This window comes from Arachis hypogaea, chromosome 19 (assembly GCF_003086295.3).
Source record: "Arachis hypogaea cultivar Tifrunner chromosome 19, arahy.Tifrunner.gnm2.J5K5, whole genome shotgun sequence".
NCBI lineage: Eukaryota > Viridiplantae > Streptophyta > Magnoliopsida > Fabales > Fabaceae > Arachis > Arachis hypogaea.
Genome location: NC_092054.1, coordinates 8,956,065 through 8,977,973, shown reverse-complemented (window position 1 = coordinate 8,977,973; position 21,909 = coordinate 8,956,065). Strand labels below are relative to the sequence as shown.

The window sequence follows — 21,909 nt, the reverse complement described above, 5'->3', positions numbered from 1 at the left end:
AGTAGAGACTATTGCCTTTTCTTTGAACGCTTACATCCATGTAGTTGGAACCCGAATCAGTGAAGACAACTCGATGAGGTATTTCATGGATGTGATGCATTGTAAATGATTGTGGCAAAAGACATTCGAACTGGAACATTAGACGATAAGAATAACTTAGAGTAACAACAAATAAAAAATTATCAAAAGAATAATATAATAGAATGAGTATATGATATTATAAAAAATTATAAATTGTATCTTAAAAGGATAAACTTCAATAAAAAACGAAGAATACATTCTTATTCTATGCAGTAGTAAAAAAAAATACTAAATATAAAATTATGAATTGACTATCAAATTTAGATTCATGTACCACAGGAAAACACTATATATAGACTTTAGCAAAACAAAAATAAATATGTAAATTACCTATTATTAAGGTAATTTTTTAATAATGCATTAAATTTTGATTTGATACCATTATAATGAAGATATGTTTCTAAATTAGTATAATTATATATTATTCATTAAATATTATTATAATATAATTATATTAAAGATATTTTTTATAAAATAATTTAAAAAAATTATTTGATATACGTGAATCGTGAATCGGATAACAAAGATTTATTATTATTATTATTACTATTATTGATATTATTATTATCATTAAAATTATTAAAAATATTTTTAATTAATAATTGATAAGTAGTTTAATAGTGCATTAAATATTGATTTGATATAATTATAATAAAGATATGTTGTTAAATTAGTATAATTATATACTATTCATTTAGTATTAATTATAATATAATTACAATAAAATAATTTAGAATAAAAAAAATTTTATTCGTTTTGGAGGGAAAACGGAGGCATGAGAGATCGACACGTCACCTTTAATAGTTGGGGGAAAACTCAGTTTTAATATATTAAGTAGATATGCTTTATCAAATATGAATTTAATAGAATATTTTAATGATTTTAGAAATGATGGTAAATAATAATGAGAATTCACTAATTCAGAAATGATTTCGTTTTAATGAGAATATTTTTCTGATTTAGCAAGAATATTTTTCTGATTTAGTTCTCGGGCTAGCGCTAGATATCAGATGGTGACGACGAAGACTTGTATGTGTTTATACGGATTGCGATTTGTGAGAACTCATGTTGTATGAGATCTCTTTAAAGTAATTTGTTTGTTAGACAATCTTCGAATGTGTTTTATGATTTTTTAGTTTGATGTGGGTTTTGAAGTAGTAGAAAAACTTGGTGGCAAGAAAGGAGAGAATAGAAAAAGTGGGGGCTGTATGTGGGTATTTGAATGAATCATAAGTTGAAAATTTGCTGGGATGAATAGAATAAAAAAAATAACCATCTAATTAAAAATAATGAACATAATTATTTACATACCTATTGAATTGAATATTCGATATATTAATTATTTATATTATTTAATATTTTTATTTTTTATTTATACTTTTTTTTTATGATTTTATATGATGTTGCCATAGGATAGCAGTTAAAATGGAATTTTTTGTTTATATAAATTAAATAAATATTTTATTTACTAAAATAAATAATTTTAAAAATTATAATAAATATGTCATTTACTATTATCTCGTTTATAATGTAAACAAGATAATTTTAAATGTATGTGAATTTTTTCAATTTTCATATATTTTGTTTACTGTGTAAACGAGATATATGTATTTGTAAATATAAAAATATTTTTTTGAAAATAATAAAAAATATTAATAATTTAAATTGGACTAAACTCTTAAAAATGGAACATTTCAAATAATAGAAAAGATAGGCAGTGTTATATAACAGGGAAGATTGATAGTTTTAAAAATAGAACACTATTAACACGTATATTTCTCGAACAGTTGAAATAAGTAAAAGTACATAAGTAGTATCATTAAAGTGTCCACTATTAGTCACCAAAAAAAGTGTCCACTATTAATGTAAACCCCGCAAAAATCGGTAAATTATTAGTTAATAAATTGAATTTTAATTAGGAAAGCTAAAAATACAAAACTAATATCAAAATAGGATAGAGCTCGTCGAAACAAAAATTTTGATACCAATTTCGAAAATTTGGCCCAAAAACAGACCGGAAAGGCCAAACCGGTTGAACCGGGGCCCAAACCGGACCCGTGGGTTCAACCGGATCCAAACACTTAAATGAGGCAGCAGCTCTTTTCTTCCTCATAAGCTGCTGCGACGCCATTACAGCAAGGGGGGAGAGGAGATTCACAAACCCTCACCATTCCTTCCAACTACCATAACTTCCTCATCCGGGCTCCGATCGCCGCACCGTTTGCGGCCACGCGTCGGGCTCGTCGAGCTCTTCAATTCTATCCAAACAAAACAGTAAGTGAATCGGTTTTTTCTAGCCCCATTTCTGCTGGTATATGAATTTCGAGTTTAAGATTTGAGAAACTCAATTCCTTTATGATTTTTATGTTTTAGGGGTCCACTAGACTTGATTTCTTGTGGGTATTGCCCAAGGATCAGTGGGTAAAGGTAAGAGATCTCAAACCCTAATAAAATTTCTGAATTTAGGAATTTGGGTATTGAGTTGTTATGTTTGGATGTGTTAATTGTAGTTTAGGTAGTGTGTATGTGAATGTTGATGCTTGTTGGAGGCTTGTTGGTGATCAAGCTTGGTTTGGGGCTGTTTGTTTGAGTTTGGAGGGGCTGTAATTTTGAGTTGTGAGGCTGCCTTGGGTGAACTAAGTGACCGGCCAAGGTATGGTTTAAGTTTCGCACGTTTAATATTTACGGTGTTGTGAAAACTTAGGTTAGAGGAACCATAGGATAAGTTGAACTGTTAATTGCATTTAATGAGTAGTTTGTAATGTTGTTGGAGTAAATTGTTGATGAACATAGATTGGAATTTTGAGGTATTGATGTTATTAATTTCATGCTTTTGGACTTGCTTATAATGGGTTATATTGAAGTTGATATTGATGAATTATGGTTGGTGATTGTTAATAAATGGTTGTTATGTCAAGTTGATGGATTAACATGTATGAAGAATTGACTTATGTTAATGGCATTTAATTAGTATATGTTGATGGAAGGTTGATAAATATATGATGAGAATTGGTATAGGTGAAGAATTGATGTGAACAAAGGAAAAGTTATTGATGTATGAGGTAAAAGTGGATAATTTTGATGTTCTAGGTTGGTTGAGTTGATTAAAGCTTATATTGGTAATGGTTGTTGATGAATTGAGTTGATATGGTTTTACAATGCAAGTTTTAAATGGTAAGAAACTTAAGTTGGAGAAAAAGAGGTTTTGTTGAAAGTGGTTAAAACCAAATTTTGATGAACTTTAGACATTCATAATATTCTCCTCAAATTTTGGATTGGGTTGTGGTTTGTTGCAAATAAAAGATAGTTTCAAGAGCTTTTGATTGATATCAACTCTGTGGAAAACGGAATTTTGTGGAGAAAGTTATGGATGTTGCAAGTTTAGTGTTTAAATCTGAGTTCAGGGTGACCAAACCGGTTTTGAATGTTTTTAAACAAATTTTCCACTTCTAAACCTCCATTTTCTTCCTTTTAAGGCTTAAAGCATGGTTCTAGGTCCAGTAGGTAAAAGAAGCTAGGAAAATAAGATAACTTGAAGGTGAAGAAAGTTGTAAATAGTGGCTTTTATGAAGAAAATAAGGATGTTAATGAAGTTTAATGTTAAGGTTTGATACTTGATGATGTATTGATGATAATTGCCATGGCTTATGAATAATGATATCTGAGATACGAGTTTTCCTGGGTAAGAACTGTGGCTCGCCACCACGTGTTCCAGGTTGAATCTCGATACTCTGTTGACCCTACGTCGTAAGGGTGACCGGGCACGTATAAACTCCCGGGTATGGATAGCCCCCATTGAGTGATTATATGATGATTGAATGTGAACTCTATGCATAGACTCTTGGGGATGCGCGACGGGGGACAGTCTAAGGTTTTCGGACTTGTCAGGTTGGCTGGATAACCGACAGATGGGCCCCATCAGCCATAAGACAGACATGCATCATATGCATTTGTTTGTATTGATTGCTATGCATTTCCTGGGTATGCCTAATTGATATATATTACCTGCTATTTGTTATACTTGCTATTTGTACTATTTGATCATTACTTGTGCGTGAACTTGTTTGGTTGCTTGTTTCTGTTGCATTCTGAATGATGAAAGGATGGAGGAAACGGAGGAAATGGTTTGGTGTTAGGTTAAGCTTGAACTTGAGTAAGTTAGGCAGATTTAGAATACCTACCCCTGTTTATGGCTTCTGTTTAGTACTTAAGTTGGATAATTGAATAACGGAGTTCTAGGATTGCCTATGGCATTCTCAGGACCGTATTTCTTATACGCGTGGCACTTTTACCATGCTGAGAACCTCCGGTTCTCATTCCATATTGTATTGTTGTTTTTCAGATGCAGGTCGAGAGGCTCCTCGCTAAGCGTCTGGATTCTGGAAAGCGAAGTAGTCCTTGGGTGTATTTTGGTTTCTATTTGTGTATATGTATATATATGTGTAGCTTACTCTCCAAGTAACTTATGTATGCTGCTTCTCTTAAGAGGTTGAGGGAGAGATAGGAGTTTACTTTGGTATTTTGGTATATTTTGGGGACACTTATGTATGTTTATATGTATATATGTATCCTCCGGCCAGCCTTAGCTTCGCAGGCTGAGTCAGAGGCTAGTTATGCTGTTCTTTGGCTTTTCTTTATCCCTTCGTTTATTGTTTTATCATGTTCCTATTAGGTTTCTTAGCACGCAAGTAATCCTATTCCTTGAGCGTTGCGCTTTTTATTTTGCGATTTTTGTTTACCCGCTCTGTTTCAAGGCTCCTAGTATATTATTTCTTTCAGTATTATATGTATATCCTTACTATTAAAGGTCTGTAATACCACACTACCTCTGTTCTATGACTTAAGCATAAAACACTGTGTAGTAGGGTGTTACATTATGGTATCAGAGCAGTTCGTTCCTATAGAGCCTGAGGACGGACTGATTGTACTTTTGTGCATTCTCTGTGTATGTGTTTATGTGCTATTAGGATATCTAATTGATATATGTGGCATAAACGTTCATGAGCATGCATTTGGGACTTAAAGCACTGAACTTGAGATATTGAGACTGATCAACTTGATATCACTTGTTTGGTGTGTATAGGGACCAGATGTCTACTCGCGGACGCGGACGCGGGCGAGGTAGAGGCCGAATAGGCAATGCTATGCCTGAAGCATCAGGAAATACTCCTAACCCTATAGACTTCATGGCTGCATTAGGCAATATGGCAGCAGCAATGCAAGCAACAGCTGAAGCCCTGGGAAATCAAATTAATACTGGAAATAATGGCAATAATGGTGAGAATGGTCCTATGTCACTACATTCCTTCCTGAAGGTTCATCCTCCAACTTTCAGAGGGACCTCGAATCCTACCGATGCCGATAACTGGATACAGGCCATTGAGCGGGCGTTACAGGCTCAGCAGGTTCCTGATGAGCAGTGGGTTGAGTTTGGGACCTATCAGTTGCATGGTGAAGCTCAGCACTGGTGGCAGGGCATGAGGCGCATTCTGCAACCTGATGGGATTGTGATATCTTGGGAGTTGTTCCGAGATGAATTCTATAAAAAATATTTCCCTACTTCAGTTAGAAATGCCAGAGAACTCGAACTGCTTCAGCTTAAACAGGGACAGATGACCATCACTGAGTATACCAGTAAGTTTGAGGAATTGTGCCGCTTCTCACGCATCTGTCAGGGAGCTCCTGAGGACTTTGCTGAGTGGAAATGCATAAAGTATGAAGGAGGCCTTAGGAGTGACATTCAGAGCTGTGTGGTGCCTATGCAGATTCGGGTGTTTTCTGAGTTGGTAAATAGGAGCAGGGTGGCAGAGGATTGTGTTAGAAGGGCTACAGCAGAAAAAGGGGGTCTGAGGATGCCATTCCAGAGGACCACAGGGAGAAATTTTGCACCCAGAGGCAGACAGTTCAAGCGTGGTAGCTTTGTTCCTCAGAATAATCAGGGGCAAGGCAACTCCAGGAGGCCTAATACCAATGCTAATCAGGGAAGGAGACAGGGTAAGCAGCCACAGCAGGATATGAGTTGCCACAGATGTGGAAAGTATCATTCAGGACAATGTAGGTTTGGGACTGGAGTCTGTTACTCCTGTGGGCAGCCGGGACACTTGGCTAGTAGTTGCCCCGAGAAGAAGAGATATGAGACAGGCAGGGTGCAGCAACCAGGAAGGGTATACACTACTTCTTCTATAGGCGCTGAGGGGTCAGAGGCATTGATCCGAGGTAAATGTGAGATGACGGGTAAAACTTTGAATGCTTTGTTTGATTCTGGAGCTTCACATACTTTTATTGCATTTGAGAAGGCTGATGAGCTAGGATTGAAAGTAGTAGTACTGCGGTATGATTTAAAGGTATACAATGCTACCCATGAGGCTATGGTGACTAGGTTAGGGTGCCCCCAAGTTCCTTTTCGAGTACAAGGGCATGATTTCGTGCATAACTTAATTTGTTTGCCGATGACTGGTCTTGATCTCATTCTGGGATTGGACTGGTTATCCAAGAACCGAGTTCTATTAGATTGCTCGGCGAAAACAGTGTATTTCATGCCTGAAGACACTGAAGGGCCGGTTGTAGTGAATAACTACTACTTGAATTCCATGATGGTGAACTGTTCTGGGGCTGAATGTCAGGGGATATTGTTGCTAGCTGCGGGTGTTTCGGGTGATGATCAAGATTTGGAACAAATCCCAGTTGTGTGTGAGTTTCCGGAGGTGTTCCCTGATGATATTGATGAATTTCCACCAAAACGGGAAGTTGAGTTTGCTATTGATTTAGTACCTGGGGCCGGACCAATCTCGAGTGCTCCTTACAGGATGTCGCTTCTAGAAATGGCCGAATTGAAGTCTCAACTGGAGGATCTGTTGGGTAAAAATTTTATCCGACCAAGTGTATCCCCGTGGGGTGCACCAGTATTACTGGTGAAAAAGAAAGATGGAAGCATGCGCTTATGTGTTGACTATAGGCAGCTAAATAAAGTTACAGTGAAGAATAAATATCCGTTGCCAAGGATTGATGACTTGATGGACCAATTACAGGGAGCTAGCGTGTTCTCTAAAATTGATCTACGATCCGGATACCACCAGATAAGGGTCAGAGATGAGGACATTCCCAAAACTGCCTTCAGAACGCGCTATGGTCACTATGAATATACCGTTATGTCTTTCGGACTAACTAACGCTCCGGCGATATTCATGGATTACATGAACAGAATTTTCCATCCATATCTGGATAAGTTTGTTGTTGTGTTTATTGACGACATTCTTATCTATTCTAAGACTGAGGATGAGCATGCTGAACACTTGCGAACAGTGCTACAAATTCTGAAGGATAGGAAGTTGTGTGCCAAGCTATCCAAGTGTGAGTTCTGGAAGTCTGAGGTGAAATTTCTTGGTCATGTGGTAAGTAAACAAGGAATAGCAGTGGATCCCGCTAAGGTTGAGGCGGTGATGAATTGGGAGCGGCCAACTTCGGTGACGGAAATCAGGAGTTTCTTAGGCTTGGCGGGTTATTATCGAAGGTTCATCAAAGGATTTTCACAGCTCGCTTTACCTTTAACGAAGCTGACCAGGAAAGATGTTCCTTTCGTGTGGACTCCCGAGTGTGAGGAGAGTTTCCTTGCCTTAAAGCAGATATTGACTACCGCCCCTGTATTAGTGTTGCCTGAGCCGAGAGAACCATTCGAGGTGTACTGTGATGCGTCCTTGAAAGGTTTAGGATGCGTGTTGATGCAGCATCATAAGGTTGTAGCTTATGCCTCACGTCAGTTAAGACCTCATGAAAGAAACTATCCGACTCATGATTTGGAACTTGCAGCCGTTGTCTTTGCCTTGAAGATTTGGAGGCATTATCTCTATGGAGTGAAATTTCAAGTCTTCTCGGACCATAAGAGTCTGAAGTACCTGTTTGAACAAAAAGAATTGAATATGCGTCAGAGGAGGTGGATGGAACTTCTGAAAGATTATGACTTCGAGCTAAACTATCATCCGGGAAAGGCGAATGTAGTGGCGGATGCCTTGAGTAGGAAATCTCTATGTGCTGCTTGGATGATGCTAAGAGAGGAAGAGTTGTTGAGAGCCTTCCAAGGATTGAAACTGGGAATCAGAGAGGAGTTTGGGACTTTATGCCTAAGCCAATTACAGATCTCAAGCGACTTCAAGGCTGAACTGATAAAGGCTCATCAGAATGACCAAGAATTGTATAAGATTTTGCCGGCGATTGAGAAAGGCAAGCAATGGAGAGTGTCAGAAGATAGAGATGGGTTGTGGAGGTTCAAGGGCCGGATAATTGTGCCAGATGTCGGGGATTTGCGACATAACATATTGGAGGAAGCTCATAAGAGCGGGTTCTCCATTCATCCTGGAAGCACTAAGATGTACCAAGACTTAAAGACGATGTTCTGGTGGCCAGGAATGAAAAATGATGTGGCGTTACATGTTTCTAAATGCCTAACTTGTCAGAAAGTTAAGATTGAACACCAAAAGCCAGCAGGAACCCTTCAACCTTTGGAGATTCCACAGTGGAAATGGGAAAGCATTGCTATGGATTTTGTATTGGGCTTACCAAGAACTCGGACAGGTTGTGATGCCATTTGGGTAGTCATAGACCGACTAACCAAGTCAGCTCATTTTCTGCCTATTCGGATAAGCTGCACTATGGAGGAGTTGGCGCGCTTATACATAAAGGAGATTGTGAGGTTACATGGCGTACCTTCCACCATTGTATCGGATAGAGATCCTCGCTTTACATCACGGTTCTGGGGTGCTTTTCAGCGAGCTTTTGGCACTCAATTAAGCCTAAGCATTGCCTATCATCCTCAGACGGATGGCCAATCAGAAAGAACAATACAAACCTTGGAAGACATGTTAAGAGCTTGTGTTTTGGATCAACCGGCGAGCTGGGATCGATATATGCCTCTGGTAGAATTTGCTTATAACAATAGCTATCATGCAAGTATTGGAATGGCTCCATATGAGGCTTTGTATGGAAGAAAATGCCAGTCTCCATTATGTTGGTACGAAGCAGGAGAAAAGAGCATGATAGGACCTGAAATGGTAAGTGAAACCACTGAGCAAATAAAGAGAATCCGGAGTCGAATGCTTGAAGCTCAAAGCCGTCAGAAGAGCTATGCAGACCGAAGACGGAAGCCTCTAGAATTTGAGGAAGGAGAGCACGTCTTCTTAAAGGTTACTCCAACCACTGGAATAGGGAGATCCATCAAAACCAAGAAGTTAAATCCCCGTTACATTGGGCCGTTTGAAATCCTGAAGAGAATTAGACCAGTGGCGTATAGGATCGCGTTACCACCACATCTTTCGAACCTGCATGATGTGTTTCATGTATCACAGCTTCGTAAATACACTTTTGATCCTAGTCATGTCCTAGAACCGGAATCAGTCCAAGTGAGAGAAGACCTGACGCTCCCAGTAACTCCGGTTAGGATTGACGATACAAGCATCAAGCGTTTACGCGGTAAGGAAGTTTCTTTGGTGAAAGTAGCTTGGAGTCGGGCTGGTGTTGAAGAACATACCTGGGAGCTTGAATCAGAGATGCGAAAGGACTACCCACACCTCTTTTTAGGTAACTAACTTTGAATTTTGAGGACAAAATTCCTAATTAGGTGGGTAGGATGTAAACCCCGCAAAAATCAGTAAATTATTAGTTAATAAATTGAATTTTAATTAGGAAAGCTAAAAATACAAAACTAATATCAAAATAGGATAGAGCTCGTCGAAACAAAAATTTTGATACCAATTTCGAAAATTTGGCCCAAAAATAGACCGGAAAGGCCAAACCGGTTGAACCGGGGCCCAAACCGGGCCCGTGGGTTCAACCGGACCCAAACACTTAAATGAGGCAGCAGCTCTTTTCTTCCTCATAAGCTGCTGCGACGCCATTACAGCAAGGGGGGGGGGGAGAGGAGATTCACAAACCCTCACCATTCCTTCCAACTACCATAACTTCCTCATCCGGGCTCTGATCGCCGCACCGTTTGCGGCCACGCGTCGGGCTCGTCGAGCTCTTCAATTCTATCCAAACAAAACAGTAAGTGAATCGGTTTTTCCTAGCCCCATTTCTGCTGGTATATGAATTTCGAGTTTAAGATTTGAGAAACTCAATTCCTTTATGATTTTTATGTTTTAGGGGTCCACTAGACTTGATTTCTTGTGGGTATTGCCCAAGGATCAGTGGGTAAAGGTAAGAGATCTCAAACCCTAATAAAATTTCTGAATTTAGGAATTTGGGTATTGAGTTGTTATGTTTGGATGTGTTAATTGTAGTTTAGGTAGTGTGTATGTGAATGTTGATGCTTGTTGGAGGCTTGTTGGTGATCAAGCTTGGTTTGGGGCTGTTTGTTTGAGTTTGGAGGGGCTGTAATTTTGAGTTGTGAGGCTGCCTTGGGTGAACTAAGTGACCGGCCAAGGTATGGTTTAAGTTTCGCACGTTTAATATTTACGGTGTTGTGAAAACTTAGGTTAGAGGAACCATAGGATAAGTTGAACTGTTAATTGCATTTAATGAGTAGTTTGTAATGTTGTTGGAGTAAATTGTTGATGAACATAGATTGGAATTTTGAGGTATTGATGTTATTAATTTCATGCTTTTGGACTTGCTTATAATGGGTTATATTGAAGTTGATATTGATGAATTATGGTTGGTGATTGTTAATAAATGGTTGTTATGTCAAGTTGATGGATTAACATGTATGAAGAATTGACTTATGTTAATGGCATTTAATTAGTATATGTTGATGGAAGGTTGATAAATATATGATGAGAATTGGTATAGGTGAAGAATTGATGTGAACAAAGGAAAAGTTATTGATGTATGAGGTAAAAGTGGATAATTTTGATGTTCTAGGTTGGTTGAGTTGATTAAAGATTATATTGGTAATGGTTGTTGATGAATTGAGTTGATATGGTTTTACAATGCAAGTTTTAAATGGTAAGAAACTTAAGTTGGAGAAAAAGAGGTTTTGTTGAAAGTGGTTAAAACCAAATTTTGATGAACTTTAGACATCCATAATATTCTCCTCAAATTTTGGATTGGGTTGTGGTTTGTTGCAAATAAAAGATAGTTTCAAGAGCTTTTGATTGATATCAACTCTGTGAAAAACGGAATTTTGTGGAGAAAGTTATGGACGTTGCAAGTTTAGTGTTTAAATCTGAGTTCAGGGTGACCAAACCGGTTTTGAATGTTTTTAAACAAATTTTCCACTTCTAAACCTCCATTTTCTTCCTTTTAAGGCTTAAAGCATGGTTCTAGGTCCAGTAGGTAAAAGAAGCTAGGAAAATAAGATAACTTGAAGGTGAAGAAAGTTGTAAATAGTGGCTTTTATGAAGAAAATAAGGATGTTAATGAAGTTTAATGTTAAGGTTTGATACTTGATGATGTATTGATGATAATTGCCATGGCTTATGAATAATGATATCTGAGATACGAGTTTTCCTGGGTAAGAACTGTGGCTCGCCACCACGTGTTCCAGGTTGAATCTCGATACTCTGTTGACCCTACGTCGTAAGGGTGACCGGGCACGTATAAACTCCCGGGTATGGATAGCCCCCATTGAGTGATTATATGATGATTGAATGTGAACTCTATGCATAGACTCTTGGGGATGCGCGACGGGGGACAGTCTAAGGTTTTCGGACTTGTCAGGTTGGCTGGATAACCGACAGATGGGCCCCATCAGCCATAGGACAGACATGCATCATATGCATTTGTTTGTATTGATTGCTATGCATTTCCTGGGTATGCCTAATTGATATATATTACCTGCTATTTGTTATACTTGCTATTTGTACTATTTGATCATTACTTGTGCGTGAACTTGTTTGGTTGCTTGTTTCTGTTGCATTCTGAATGATGAAAGGATGGAGGAAACGGAGGAAATGGTTTGGTGTTAGGTTAAGCTTGAACTTGAGTAAGTTAGGCAGATTTAGAATACCTACCCCTGTTTATGGCTTCTGTTTAGTACTTAAGTTGGATAATTGAATAACGGAGTTCTAGGATTGCCTATGGCATTCTCAGGACCGTATTTCTTATACGCGTGGCACTTTTACCATGCTGAGAACCTCCGGTTCTCATTCCATATTGTATTGTTGTTTTTCAGATGCAGGTCGAGAGGCTCCTCGCTAAGCGTCTGGATTCTGGAAAGCGAAGTAGTCCTTGGGTGTATTTTGGTTTCTATTTGTGTATATGTATATATATGTGTAGCTTACTCTCCAAGTAACTTATGTATGCTGCTTCTCTTAAGAGGTTGAGGGAGAGATAGGAGTTTACTTTGGTATTTTGGTATATTTTGGGGACACTTATGTATGTTTATATGTATATATGTATCCTCCGGCCAGCCTTAGCTTCGCAGGCTGAGTCAGAGGCTAGTTATGCTGTTCTTTGGCTTTTTTTTATCCCTTCGTTTATTGTTTTATCATGTTCCTATTAGGTTTCTTAGCACGCAAGTAATCCTATTCCTTGAGCGTTGCGCTTTTTATTTTGCGATTTTTGTTTACCCGCTCTGTTTCAAGGCTCCTAGTATATTATTTCTTTCAGTATTATATGTATATCCTTACTATTAAAGGTCTGTAATACCACACTACCTCTGTTCTATGACTTAAGCATAAAACACTGTGTAGTAGGGTGTTACAATTAATACGGTTATCCATTATTAACACTTTTGCTTCTTTTACTACTTCTATCAACTGACGATTTTTTATTAGGATTTACACTAAATTAATTTAAATAATAATTTAACTTTTTAATTGAGATATAATTTGTTTATTAAATTTTTAATTGATATATAATTTTTACTGGACAAAATTTTTAAATTTTTTATGTACTCTTTTAAGTATTAATTTTTAAATTTAAATTATATATTTCAAGTATTATTTGAATTAATTTTGTGTAAATCCTAATTACAAAAACCGTGAGTGGATAGAAGTAGTGAAAGAAGTAATAGTGTTAATAATGGGTAATTAGAAAAAAGATAACCGTATTAATAGTGGGCAGTTTAACATACTACTTATGTGCTTTCACACATTTCAACGGTTAGGAGGAATAAACGTATAAATAATGTTCCATTTTTAAAACCGCCGATCTTTCTTCATTATATAAAATCGTCAATCTTTCTTATTATTTGAACTGTTCTATTTTTAAGAGTTTTGTCTAATTTAAATTATTAATATTTTTATTATTTTTAAAAAATATATTTTTATATTTACAAATACATATATCTCGTTTACACTATAAACGCGATATATGAAAATTGAAAAAATTAATATATCTTATTTATCGTGTAAACGAGATATATTAAAAATTATCTCGTTTATCGTGTAAACGAGATAAGAGTAAATGAGGTATTTTTGTAATAATTTTTAAAATATTTTATTCTAATAAATAAAATATTTATTTAATTTATATAAATGAAAAATCCATTAAAATGGAGTTGAAGTAGTTGAAGAAGAAATATATGTTTTTTATGTTCCATTTTCTATCTCTTATCGGGGGAGGGGTAAACTGTTGTGTTGTAGTGTAGTGTTTAGATTTAGGTGAATTTTATAGTGTCTTTGTTGTGGTATTTAAATTGTCTAACTTACTTTTTAAATAAAAAATAAAATATTTAAAATAAAATATAAATTATTTAAAATTTATTAAATATTATTTATCTACCTTTTTTAGCAACTTAGGAACAATGTTAAAGGTATTGTAGTACTCACCAGGATTTATGGTGTGGTGTGGTGTGCGTGTGGGAAGTATTTGGTATGAAAATAAATATTTATTTGGCTTAGGACAAAAATTGATATAGGAAAAACATATGGAGGCAACGAGAATACTAAACAATATAAACTATGGAGTAAAAAAGAAAATTAAAATTCAAAATATAAATCAAATTATAAAGTAATTATTTTTTATTTCAGATTTTGAAATTTAAAAAATAAGGATTTACAATTAAACCAAATCATAATTGTCACCATTACTCCCAATATCATGCTAACCTTCCATTCTCCATTTGTGATCTTTGGTCCACAGAGTCACCCTAGTGCCGCAGCACTTCCCTGCTATCTGATCTGACACCGCCCTGCCAACGCCGCCCATCCTCCCGCTGATGCCGTCCAGCCTCCCGTCGACGACGTCCAGCCTCTCCACGTTTCGCTTGCGCGCCGTAGCAATGGGAGATCGCGCCACAACGGCCCCGTGCGTCCTCGTTACCACTGCCCACCCGCCGCTGGTCGTGCAGGACCACCGCAGGCCGCCGCCTTCGTCGCATCGTTCGAGACACACGTTATCCCCGTCGTCTGTCCTCCCCATCGTACCGTTGTTGCTGCTGTGCCGCACCTCATCGTCGCCGCCCTTCCTCCCACTGATTCGACTCCTCTTCCTCTTCCATTTCTGGCCGCTACGCGTTCGGGTTCGAAGCCCACAGAGTAGATTCACAACCTCGCCTAGCCGAAGTTGTCGTTGCGTGCCTGCTCCATTGCCGGATCTCCTCCCCTGCTTCCATGCGTCGCCGTCGACTCTCTCCACCCCACAAATGTGCTGGATGTTCAATTCATTAGGTATATAGATAGTTATTTTAATTCTTAATTAGATGGTTATTTTGTTCGTTTCAGTTTAAGTATATACAATTAACAAATACTGGATGGTCATTTCACTAGGTAGCCGGATGATTATTTTAATAACTATGTTTGTTTGATGACGATCCCGCGACGGTAATGGAGAGAGAGGGCTATAAGAGTGGATGATAATGGCCGGTGAGAGAGCTTCTAACGGCGGAGAGGTGGGACGATTGATGAGCGTGGGGGTGGCAAACGGTTTGAGGGGGAAGAGGCTGTTTGGGTGAATGTCTTTGATAAGTTAGGACTAGGATGGTTAATTTTTTGAAACAACTGTTTGGATTTTTGGCTTAGATAATTTGGAGAGTTTGCTTACTTTTTTCCCTTGTATTGGGTCAAATTCGGAGCCCATTGTTCACATTGTTTAGATTCCTCATTGTCTCCCTAGCGGAATTGATTAATATTGTTCTGGCAAGGATACTCTTTCGTACTATAGGTTAGTTTCGGGCTGTTCAGTGAACTCTTGAAGCCTATTGTCCAGCAGGGAAGTAGCCTCGTGAACACGGACCCAAGCGTGGTACTTGCAAAAAGGACTCCGAAACTCAAGTCAGTGAAATATCAAAAAAGAAAGTGAACATGATGTAGTGTGATCTGTTTTTTGTTCTTCTGCCCTTTATCGTCATCTAGCATTCTAATTTATAGCTGTTGTAGGTGAAATATTTGTTGGTTATTTTCGAGATATTCTGCCCGACTAAGTGCGAGATTTGGGAGAAGAAGTTTGTTGCGGTGGACAGTTATCTATTTGAATTTTGCTTGGTCCTACCGAGATATAACTCGGTTTTTCCGATGTATTTGGGATACAGTACATAGCCCCCAAGCTTGACTTGCCGAACTTACATTTAGCAAGTTGAGCTTTTGTCATGTAGTTATACCTCGGTTAGGTGCGGACATGTTAGCCCCTGAGCTCAATGCGCGTTGTCGTTCTTCAAGCTTGGGTTTTTGATAGAACAATGAAATAACGACAATAATAATAATAATAATAATAATAATAATAATAATAATAATAATAATAATAATAATAATAATAACAAATGATGATTGTACCTTGTGGGCCGGTTTGCAATAAATTCATGTGTATTTTTCTAAGCAGCATCTGGATCGTTCTTTAACCAAGGTATGTGAATAGTTACCTTTTGAATTACCCACTAAGTTAGTGGGGAGGGGGTAGTGATGCTTTATTACCGTTTTCATTCTTGGAAAAAGACACAAACTCTTGACCCTAGTCTTATTGCTTAACTGGTGAAAGAGACATGATTTCAAAAAGTTAGTTCTGTTGTCTTTTTCTGTATCTTTTGCTTCGACGATGGGTAGAGAAAAAGAAAAGGAAAAAGTGGTGGAGGTGAAAAGTGAAAATATTTATCACTGGGTGAATATTGATGTGAAGACTTGTGCTTCAGCCTACTGTGATAACGAGTCACTTGTCGAGCTTAAAGCTCTGAAGTTGGTCAAGGATGGTTCAACTGTCGACGTTGAAACTTCTTCCTTATTGCAGCAAAGAGAGAGTTTGTGAGAGGAGGGGGGACTGGGCTTACTTTTATATGTATACCCCCTGTTTTACAGAACTCTATTTGAAATTCTCATTCTCTGACTTTGAATGTAAGGGTTCTGACGCAGCTGAACTGTGCTCCCTCACAGTTACACCCAAACTCATGGGCTTTTCTGCGAGCTTTTGAATGTTTGATGTCTTTTCTGGAATTTTCCGCGTCTCTAAATATTTTCTTTTCTCTATTTCAATCTAAAGGAGTGCGAAAAGGTTTATGGGTTAACCTTAGTAGCTTCCCTAGTCGTTCCCTGTTTTTGTTATATAAATCTTCCTTCAAGAGTTTCAAATCCATGTTTGTAAAGATTCGGTCATTAGAGACCAAATACCCTTTCTATTTGGATGGTGAGTTGATAGAGAGATTTTCGTTGTATTGGTGCCCAGAACCAATGCAAATTCTTGAGGATGTGGAGAGAATTGAGGAAGAAAATCTCTTTTTAGATTTTTTGATAGAGTGTTTTGTGGTTGGTGAATTGTTATCAATTTCTAAAATGTGGAATTTTGAGAAGGAGAATGATAAAGAGGGGTTGAAGGCTTATATAGGTAATGTGTTTTTGTGTTTTCTATTGGTTGTTTGCTGGTTGCAGGTGGGAGAGTGCCTAATTTAACTACTTCTCTGCTGCAATCTTTTCTAAAAAAGAAAAGTGAGAAAGATGGCAGTGGTTCAGCGGTAGCGAAAGAGCACGGTAGGGATGTTGCTCACTCCAGTGCTCGACCTCTTCCCTCACCAAAAAGGAAAAGGGTTGAGTTAGAGAAGTCTCTGGAGATTCTTTCTGAAGAGGACAAGGGTGTTGGTGATAGGTCGTTGTTTGAGAGGCAGAAAAAGCTTTATGATTTTAAAGAGGGAGTGAACCCTCAATCCCTTTGGAGTGAGCAATATCCCATTTCTGAGCTTGTTGATAGGGTTTCTCAGTATCCTGGGAATATGAGGCTGACTCGCCGTACGGGTATGGAAGGGATGGGGAAGTTTATCTAAGTTGGTACACTTTTGTTGCTATTTGGGTTGTGCCGTTCGTATATGTGCTTCATTATTCCTTTATTTTTGTTCTAGATTGTGGCTTCTCATTTACTGTGTGTTGGTCGTACTACTGAGCTGCTAGGTGCAGAGCATCATGTTGCTGAAAAAGTTGTGAATTTGGAGGGATTTATGAAAGAAAAGGAGAATGCGATCATCGATGTGGCCTCTAAGATGAAGGATAGGGAGGAGGAGGTTGCTAAGCTTTAAGATCAGATCCGCCTTCTGCAAAATGAAATTAAGGAAAATGACAAGGCCAAGGGTAAGATGACTTGTCGTATTCACGAGTTAGAAAATGAGGTTTTGGAGATGTTTGCTGCTGGTTTCGACCGAGCTGTGAACCAGGTAGCTGTGTTTGCACCCGAGTTTGATATCGAGAGACTTGATGTGACGAAGATCGTAGTGAATGACGAGCTTGTTGAGGACGAGGCGAGTGAAGAACATGACAAAAATGTGCCTCCCCCTTTCTAACAAAGATTGATAAATTTGCATGTATATGGTTCGATAAGTTTGTATTTTGAAACTTTGGTTTGGTGGCCGATCTATTTTCGGTTTGTTTGAACTCGTTCCCGACTTATGATGTTGGTTTTGACTTTACATTTTTTGAATGCTTATTATTGCGTGTTGCTTAGATACTATATATATCCAACTTTTTTATTTGCGTTGGTTTGGATGAAATAATTTACTAGATAGAACAATATAGCAAATAAAAACAATGCTTCATTTGTAATATGGAGAAAACCTTTCAGTTTGAAAGGTGTGGAGAGGTCGGCCTCGTTAAAACCTATTCGAGTAAAACCCTCCTTAGGAAAAAAATCCTGTGACCTGGAAAAAGAGTACCTTCCCACTCCAACTTGTTTACAATAGAAATTAACTATAATAAAACTTCAATAATGAAATATTCCATGTGTTGGGTAGGGCCGTCCTATCTAAGGTTTCCAGGTAGTAAGCCCCGTTTCTGATGACTTTGGAAACTCGAAAAGGTCATTTCCATGTTGCTGCTAATTTTCCATATCCTATGGGCCTTTGGACTTCCTCTATTTGTCTCAGCACTAGATCTCCTTGTTGTAGTACCCTTGGTCGTATTTTTTTGTTATACTTATTTTGCATGGACTTCTGTCGAATTTCAGCCAGGCTTCGTGCTTCGCTTGTTGTATCAAATTCGGCTGATTTTGTATCCATATTGGCATCTTTGCTAAAGTACTCGGTCTGAGTTGAACCTTGAGCGATCGCTAAAGTACTAACTGGAACGGGGTTTCATTAGTTGTGGATTGTAGTGTTGTATTCTAGCTCCACAGTATTTTCGGTATTACTCGGCCCAACGTCCCTTAGTATCTGTTAGTTTTTTTAAGGCCTACAAGATGATCTCATTAGCTGGCTCTGCGAGCCCATTACTTTGCGGGTGCTCGATAGAGGAAAAATGACACTTAATGTGAAGGTCAATTAAAAATGATGCAATTTTTTTTATCAATGAACTGCCAACCATTATCAGAAATAATTTCTCTAGGTAAGCCATATCTACATATGATTAATTTTCAGATAAAACTGTGTACCTTGTTCGAGGTTATTTTTGCAAGCGGTTGCGCCTCTACCCACTTAGTAAAATAATCAATTGCTACTAATAGAAATTTTACCTGTCCTAGAAATATTGGAAATGGTCCTAGAATGTCCATCCCCCATTTGTAAAAAGGCCAGCTAACATCTGGAGTTTGCAATAGTTCGGCTGGACTGTGAATGAGTGGTGCATATTTTTGGCATGCGTCACATTTCTGTACTTTAATTTGTTCATGGAATCTTTACGCAAGCTCGGCCAGTAGTACCCTGCTTGTAAGATTTTCGTGGCCAAGCTCCGTTCTTTTAGTGTGGTGGCCACAACCCACAAATGCCATCATGAACCTCGGCTATGGCTGCTTCTGCTTCTGATGGTTTGAGGCATTTCAGTAATGGTCGAGAGAAGCCTTGTTTGTATAGGTCATTTCCCATGATAGTGTAATAGCTTATGATACGGAAATAAAAGATAAATAAGAAAATAAGAATTCAAACTGAATAAAAAGATACATTGAAATTAAAATAGAAACAAAAAGATAAGTTGAAATTGAGTACAAAGAGAATCACTCTGCTTTCTACCCAATTTCTTGACGCAACAAGAAAGGGACTCCTCAACCTAACTTGTCAACGTCATAATTTGGAAATTGAATCGAAGGGACTCCTCAACCTTCTACCCAATTCCCCGATGCAACAAGAGAGGGACTCCTCAACCTCAATTGTCCACACCATGGTTTCATCACGAAACCAAAAAGGGGTTTTTAAACCTCTAAAAATTCTATCCTACGACTACAATAGCTAAGGAGGTATTTATAACCTCTTATTAGGTTAAAACAAAGAAAACCCTAAAGCCCATAAGCATAAGGCCCAATCTAGTAATTAAATAAACAAAATCAAAATACATTAAATAAAATATTCTAAGAAATGTAAACTAAAATATATTCTAAATAACTCTTGAACTCTTCATATCACGAACATTTGAAGCACGTATCAGCTTGCTTTATGTTTGAATGACCTAGGTTGTTCATTGTTTGGCACTTCTCTGGTTTTCAGATACCGAATATATGGGCTTCGCCAATCTTCTTCCTATGACACACTTAAAACATGTTTGATACCTAAAATCGGTTCTGTTAGTGTGAGATGTAACATAGTATCTGTTGAATCATTTATTCTGGAAGTAGCTAATTTAGAAAAAATATCGAACCTAAAGTTTTGTTCTCTAAGTATATGTGATATTTCAAAATTTTAAAAATATTGTATCATATCTTTTGCTGTATTCAAATATTTTCCTAGGAGCGGATCTCGTACTTGAAAGTGACCAGTTACTTGCTGTACTACAAGAAAGGAGTCACATTGTACCTTTAGGTTTTGGATGTCGACCTTTCTTGCTAGTCTTAGCTCGGCTAGTAACGCTTCCTATTCGGTCTGATTATTACTTGTTTGAAAAAGAAATTTTATTGATTGTTTGGCACGTACTCCAATGTTATCTTTCAGTAGGATTCTAGCTCCACACCCACTTTCATTTGATGCCCTATCTACATATAGCTCCCATTCGGGGGGCAGATTATGTGAAGTGGTGAATTCTGAAATAAAGTCGGCTAATGCTTGTGCCTTGGGTGACCCTCATGATTGATAATAGATCTCAAATTCTGAAAGTTCTATTGACCACTTTGTGAGTCGTCCTGCTAGATTCGGTCTTGCCAATATCTGTCGTAACGGCTGGCCGGTTTGAACTATTATTTGGTGAGCTTGAAAATAATATCGCAAATACCGAGCTGTAATTATTAAGCTAAATTCCAGCTTCTCTATTGTTGGGTACCTTATTTCTGCATTCTACAGAACTTTGCTCACAAAGTATAGTGGATGTTGTTTTTTTCCTATTTCTGTTACAAGTACAAAACTGATCGTGTTAGTTGAAATTGAAAGATACAAGTAGAATGGCTTACCTTGCTGAGGTTTCTGAAGTATAGGTGGTGAACTGAGGAGAATTTTAAATTCGGTAAAAGCTTTTTCATAGTCGTCTATCCAGACAAACTTCTCAACTTTCCTCAAGGTATTGAAGAAATGATATGATTTTGCAGCTGCCGCAGGCAGGAAACATGACAGGGCTGCAAGGCGGCCTGTGAATTGCTGTGCTTTCTTGATTGCCTGAGGTGACTGCATTTATATAATAGCCTGATTTTTTCAGGCTTGGCTTCTATTCCTCTGTGTCTTAGCAAGAATCCGAGAAATTTGCCTCCATGTACTCCAAATGCGCATTTCTTCGGATTTAGTCTCATATTGTATTTTCGGAGTTGTTGTAAGATTTCGGTAAGGTCAGCTTTATATTGTTCCTCCGAACTTGATTTGACTACCATGTCATCGACATATATTTCAATGTTTTTCCTAATCTGGTCTTTGAAGACTTTTTCCATCAATCGTTGGTAAGTAGTCCCTGCATTTTTCAATCCAAAAGGTATGACTTTATAACAAAAAGTACCGTGATTGGTTATGAATGTTGTCTTGTCCTTATCATCTGGGTGCAATAGTATTTGATTATAGCCGGAATAGGCATCCTTGAAACTGAACACTTGAAACCCCGAGGTATCATCTACCACTTTATCAATATTCGGCAGTGGATAGGAATCCTTTGGACATGCTTTGTTCAGGTCCGTAAAATCCACACACATGCGCCATTTTCTCGAGCTCTTTTTTACCATAACCACATTTGCTAACCATGATGAGAATCTGAGTTCTCGGATAAAACCTGCATTGAGAAACTTTTGTGTCTCTGTTACTACTGCGTTTCTCCTTTCTGTCTGTGCCCAAGTTCTGCTTTTTCTGTCACATTGGATTGACTATCAGCTTGTGGCATATAAAGTTTGGATTGATTCCTGGCATGTCTGCAGGCGTCCATGCAAAAAGGTCAAAGTTGGATCTTAGTAGCTCAACAAGGTGTTGTTTTGTTCCTGCAGAGAAAACAGAACTAATGTTAATAAATTGGTCGGCTTCTACTAATTGTACCTTTTGCAGGTCATTCGTTAGAGCAGGGTCGATTGGTATTGTTCCGAGGGTCCAGCTCGGCCAGAGTTTGGATGTTCTCTGTATTGTAGAAAGAGTTAACTCTTGGGATGGTTTCCTTTGGTACG

General features: G+C 37.9%; 1 protein-coding gene and 1 long non-coding RNA gene across 4 annotated transcripts; both read left to right on the top strand.

Annotated features, from left to right (window-relative positions):
* Nucleotides 1–2,193: 2,193 nt before the first annotated feature.
* Nucleotides 2,194–9,794, top strand: LOC112777603 (transposon Tf2-1 polyprotein). 3 transcript variants are annotated; one of them, XR_011877608.1, is made up of 4 exons: nucleotides 2,194–2,355; nucleotides 2,455–2,508; nucleotides 2,592–2,734; nucleotides 4,424–4,702. XR_011877608.1 is itself a non-coding variant. In XM_025821985.2 (4 exons), the coding sequence occupies exon 4, from the start codon at nucleotides 5,172–5,174 to the stop codon at nucleotides 9,657–9,659; it is 4,488 nt and encodes a 1,495-aa protein (XP_025677770.2). In that variant the 5' UTR covers nucleotides 2,195–2,355; nucleotides 2,455–2,508; nucleotides 2,592–2,734; nucleotides 5,165–5,171; the 3' UTR covers nucleotides 9,660–9,794. The 3 variants fall into 3 exon arrangements, 1 of the variants encoding a protein (XP_025677770.2); XR_003190495.3 differs by having other exon boundaries at nucleotides 2,195–2,355; nucleotides 2,597–2,734; XM_025821985.2 differs by lacking the exon at nucleotides 4,424–4,702 and adding an exon at nucleotides 5,165–9,794 and having other exon boundaries at nucleotides 2,195–2,355.
* Nucleotides 9,795–9,965: 171 nt separating this feature from the next.
* On the top strand, nucleotides 9,966–12,463 carry LOC140172924 (uncharacterized). Its single transcript, XR_003190496.3, has 4 exons — nucleotides 9,966–10,116; nucleotides 10,216–10,269; nucleotides 10,358–10,495; nucleotides 12,185–12,463. It is a non-coding gene; the product is annotated as an uncharacterized lncRNA (long non-coding RNA).
* Nucleotides 12,464–21,909: the final 9,446 nt, after the last annotated feature.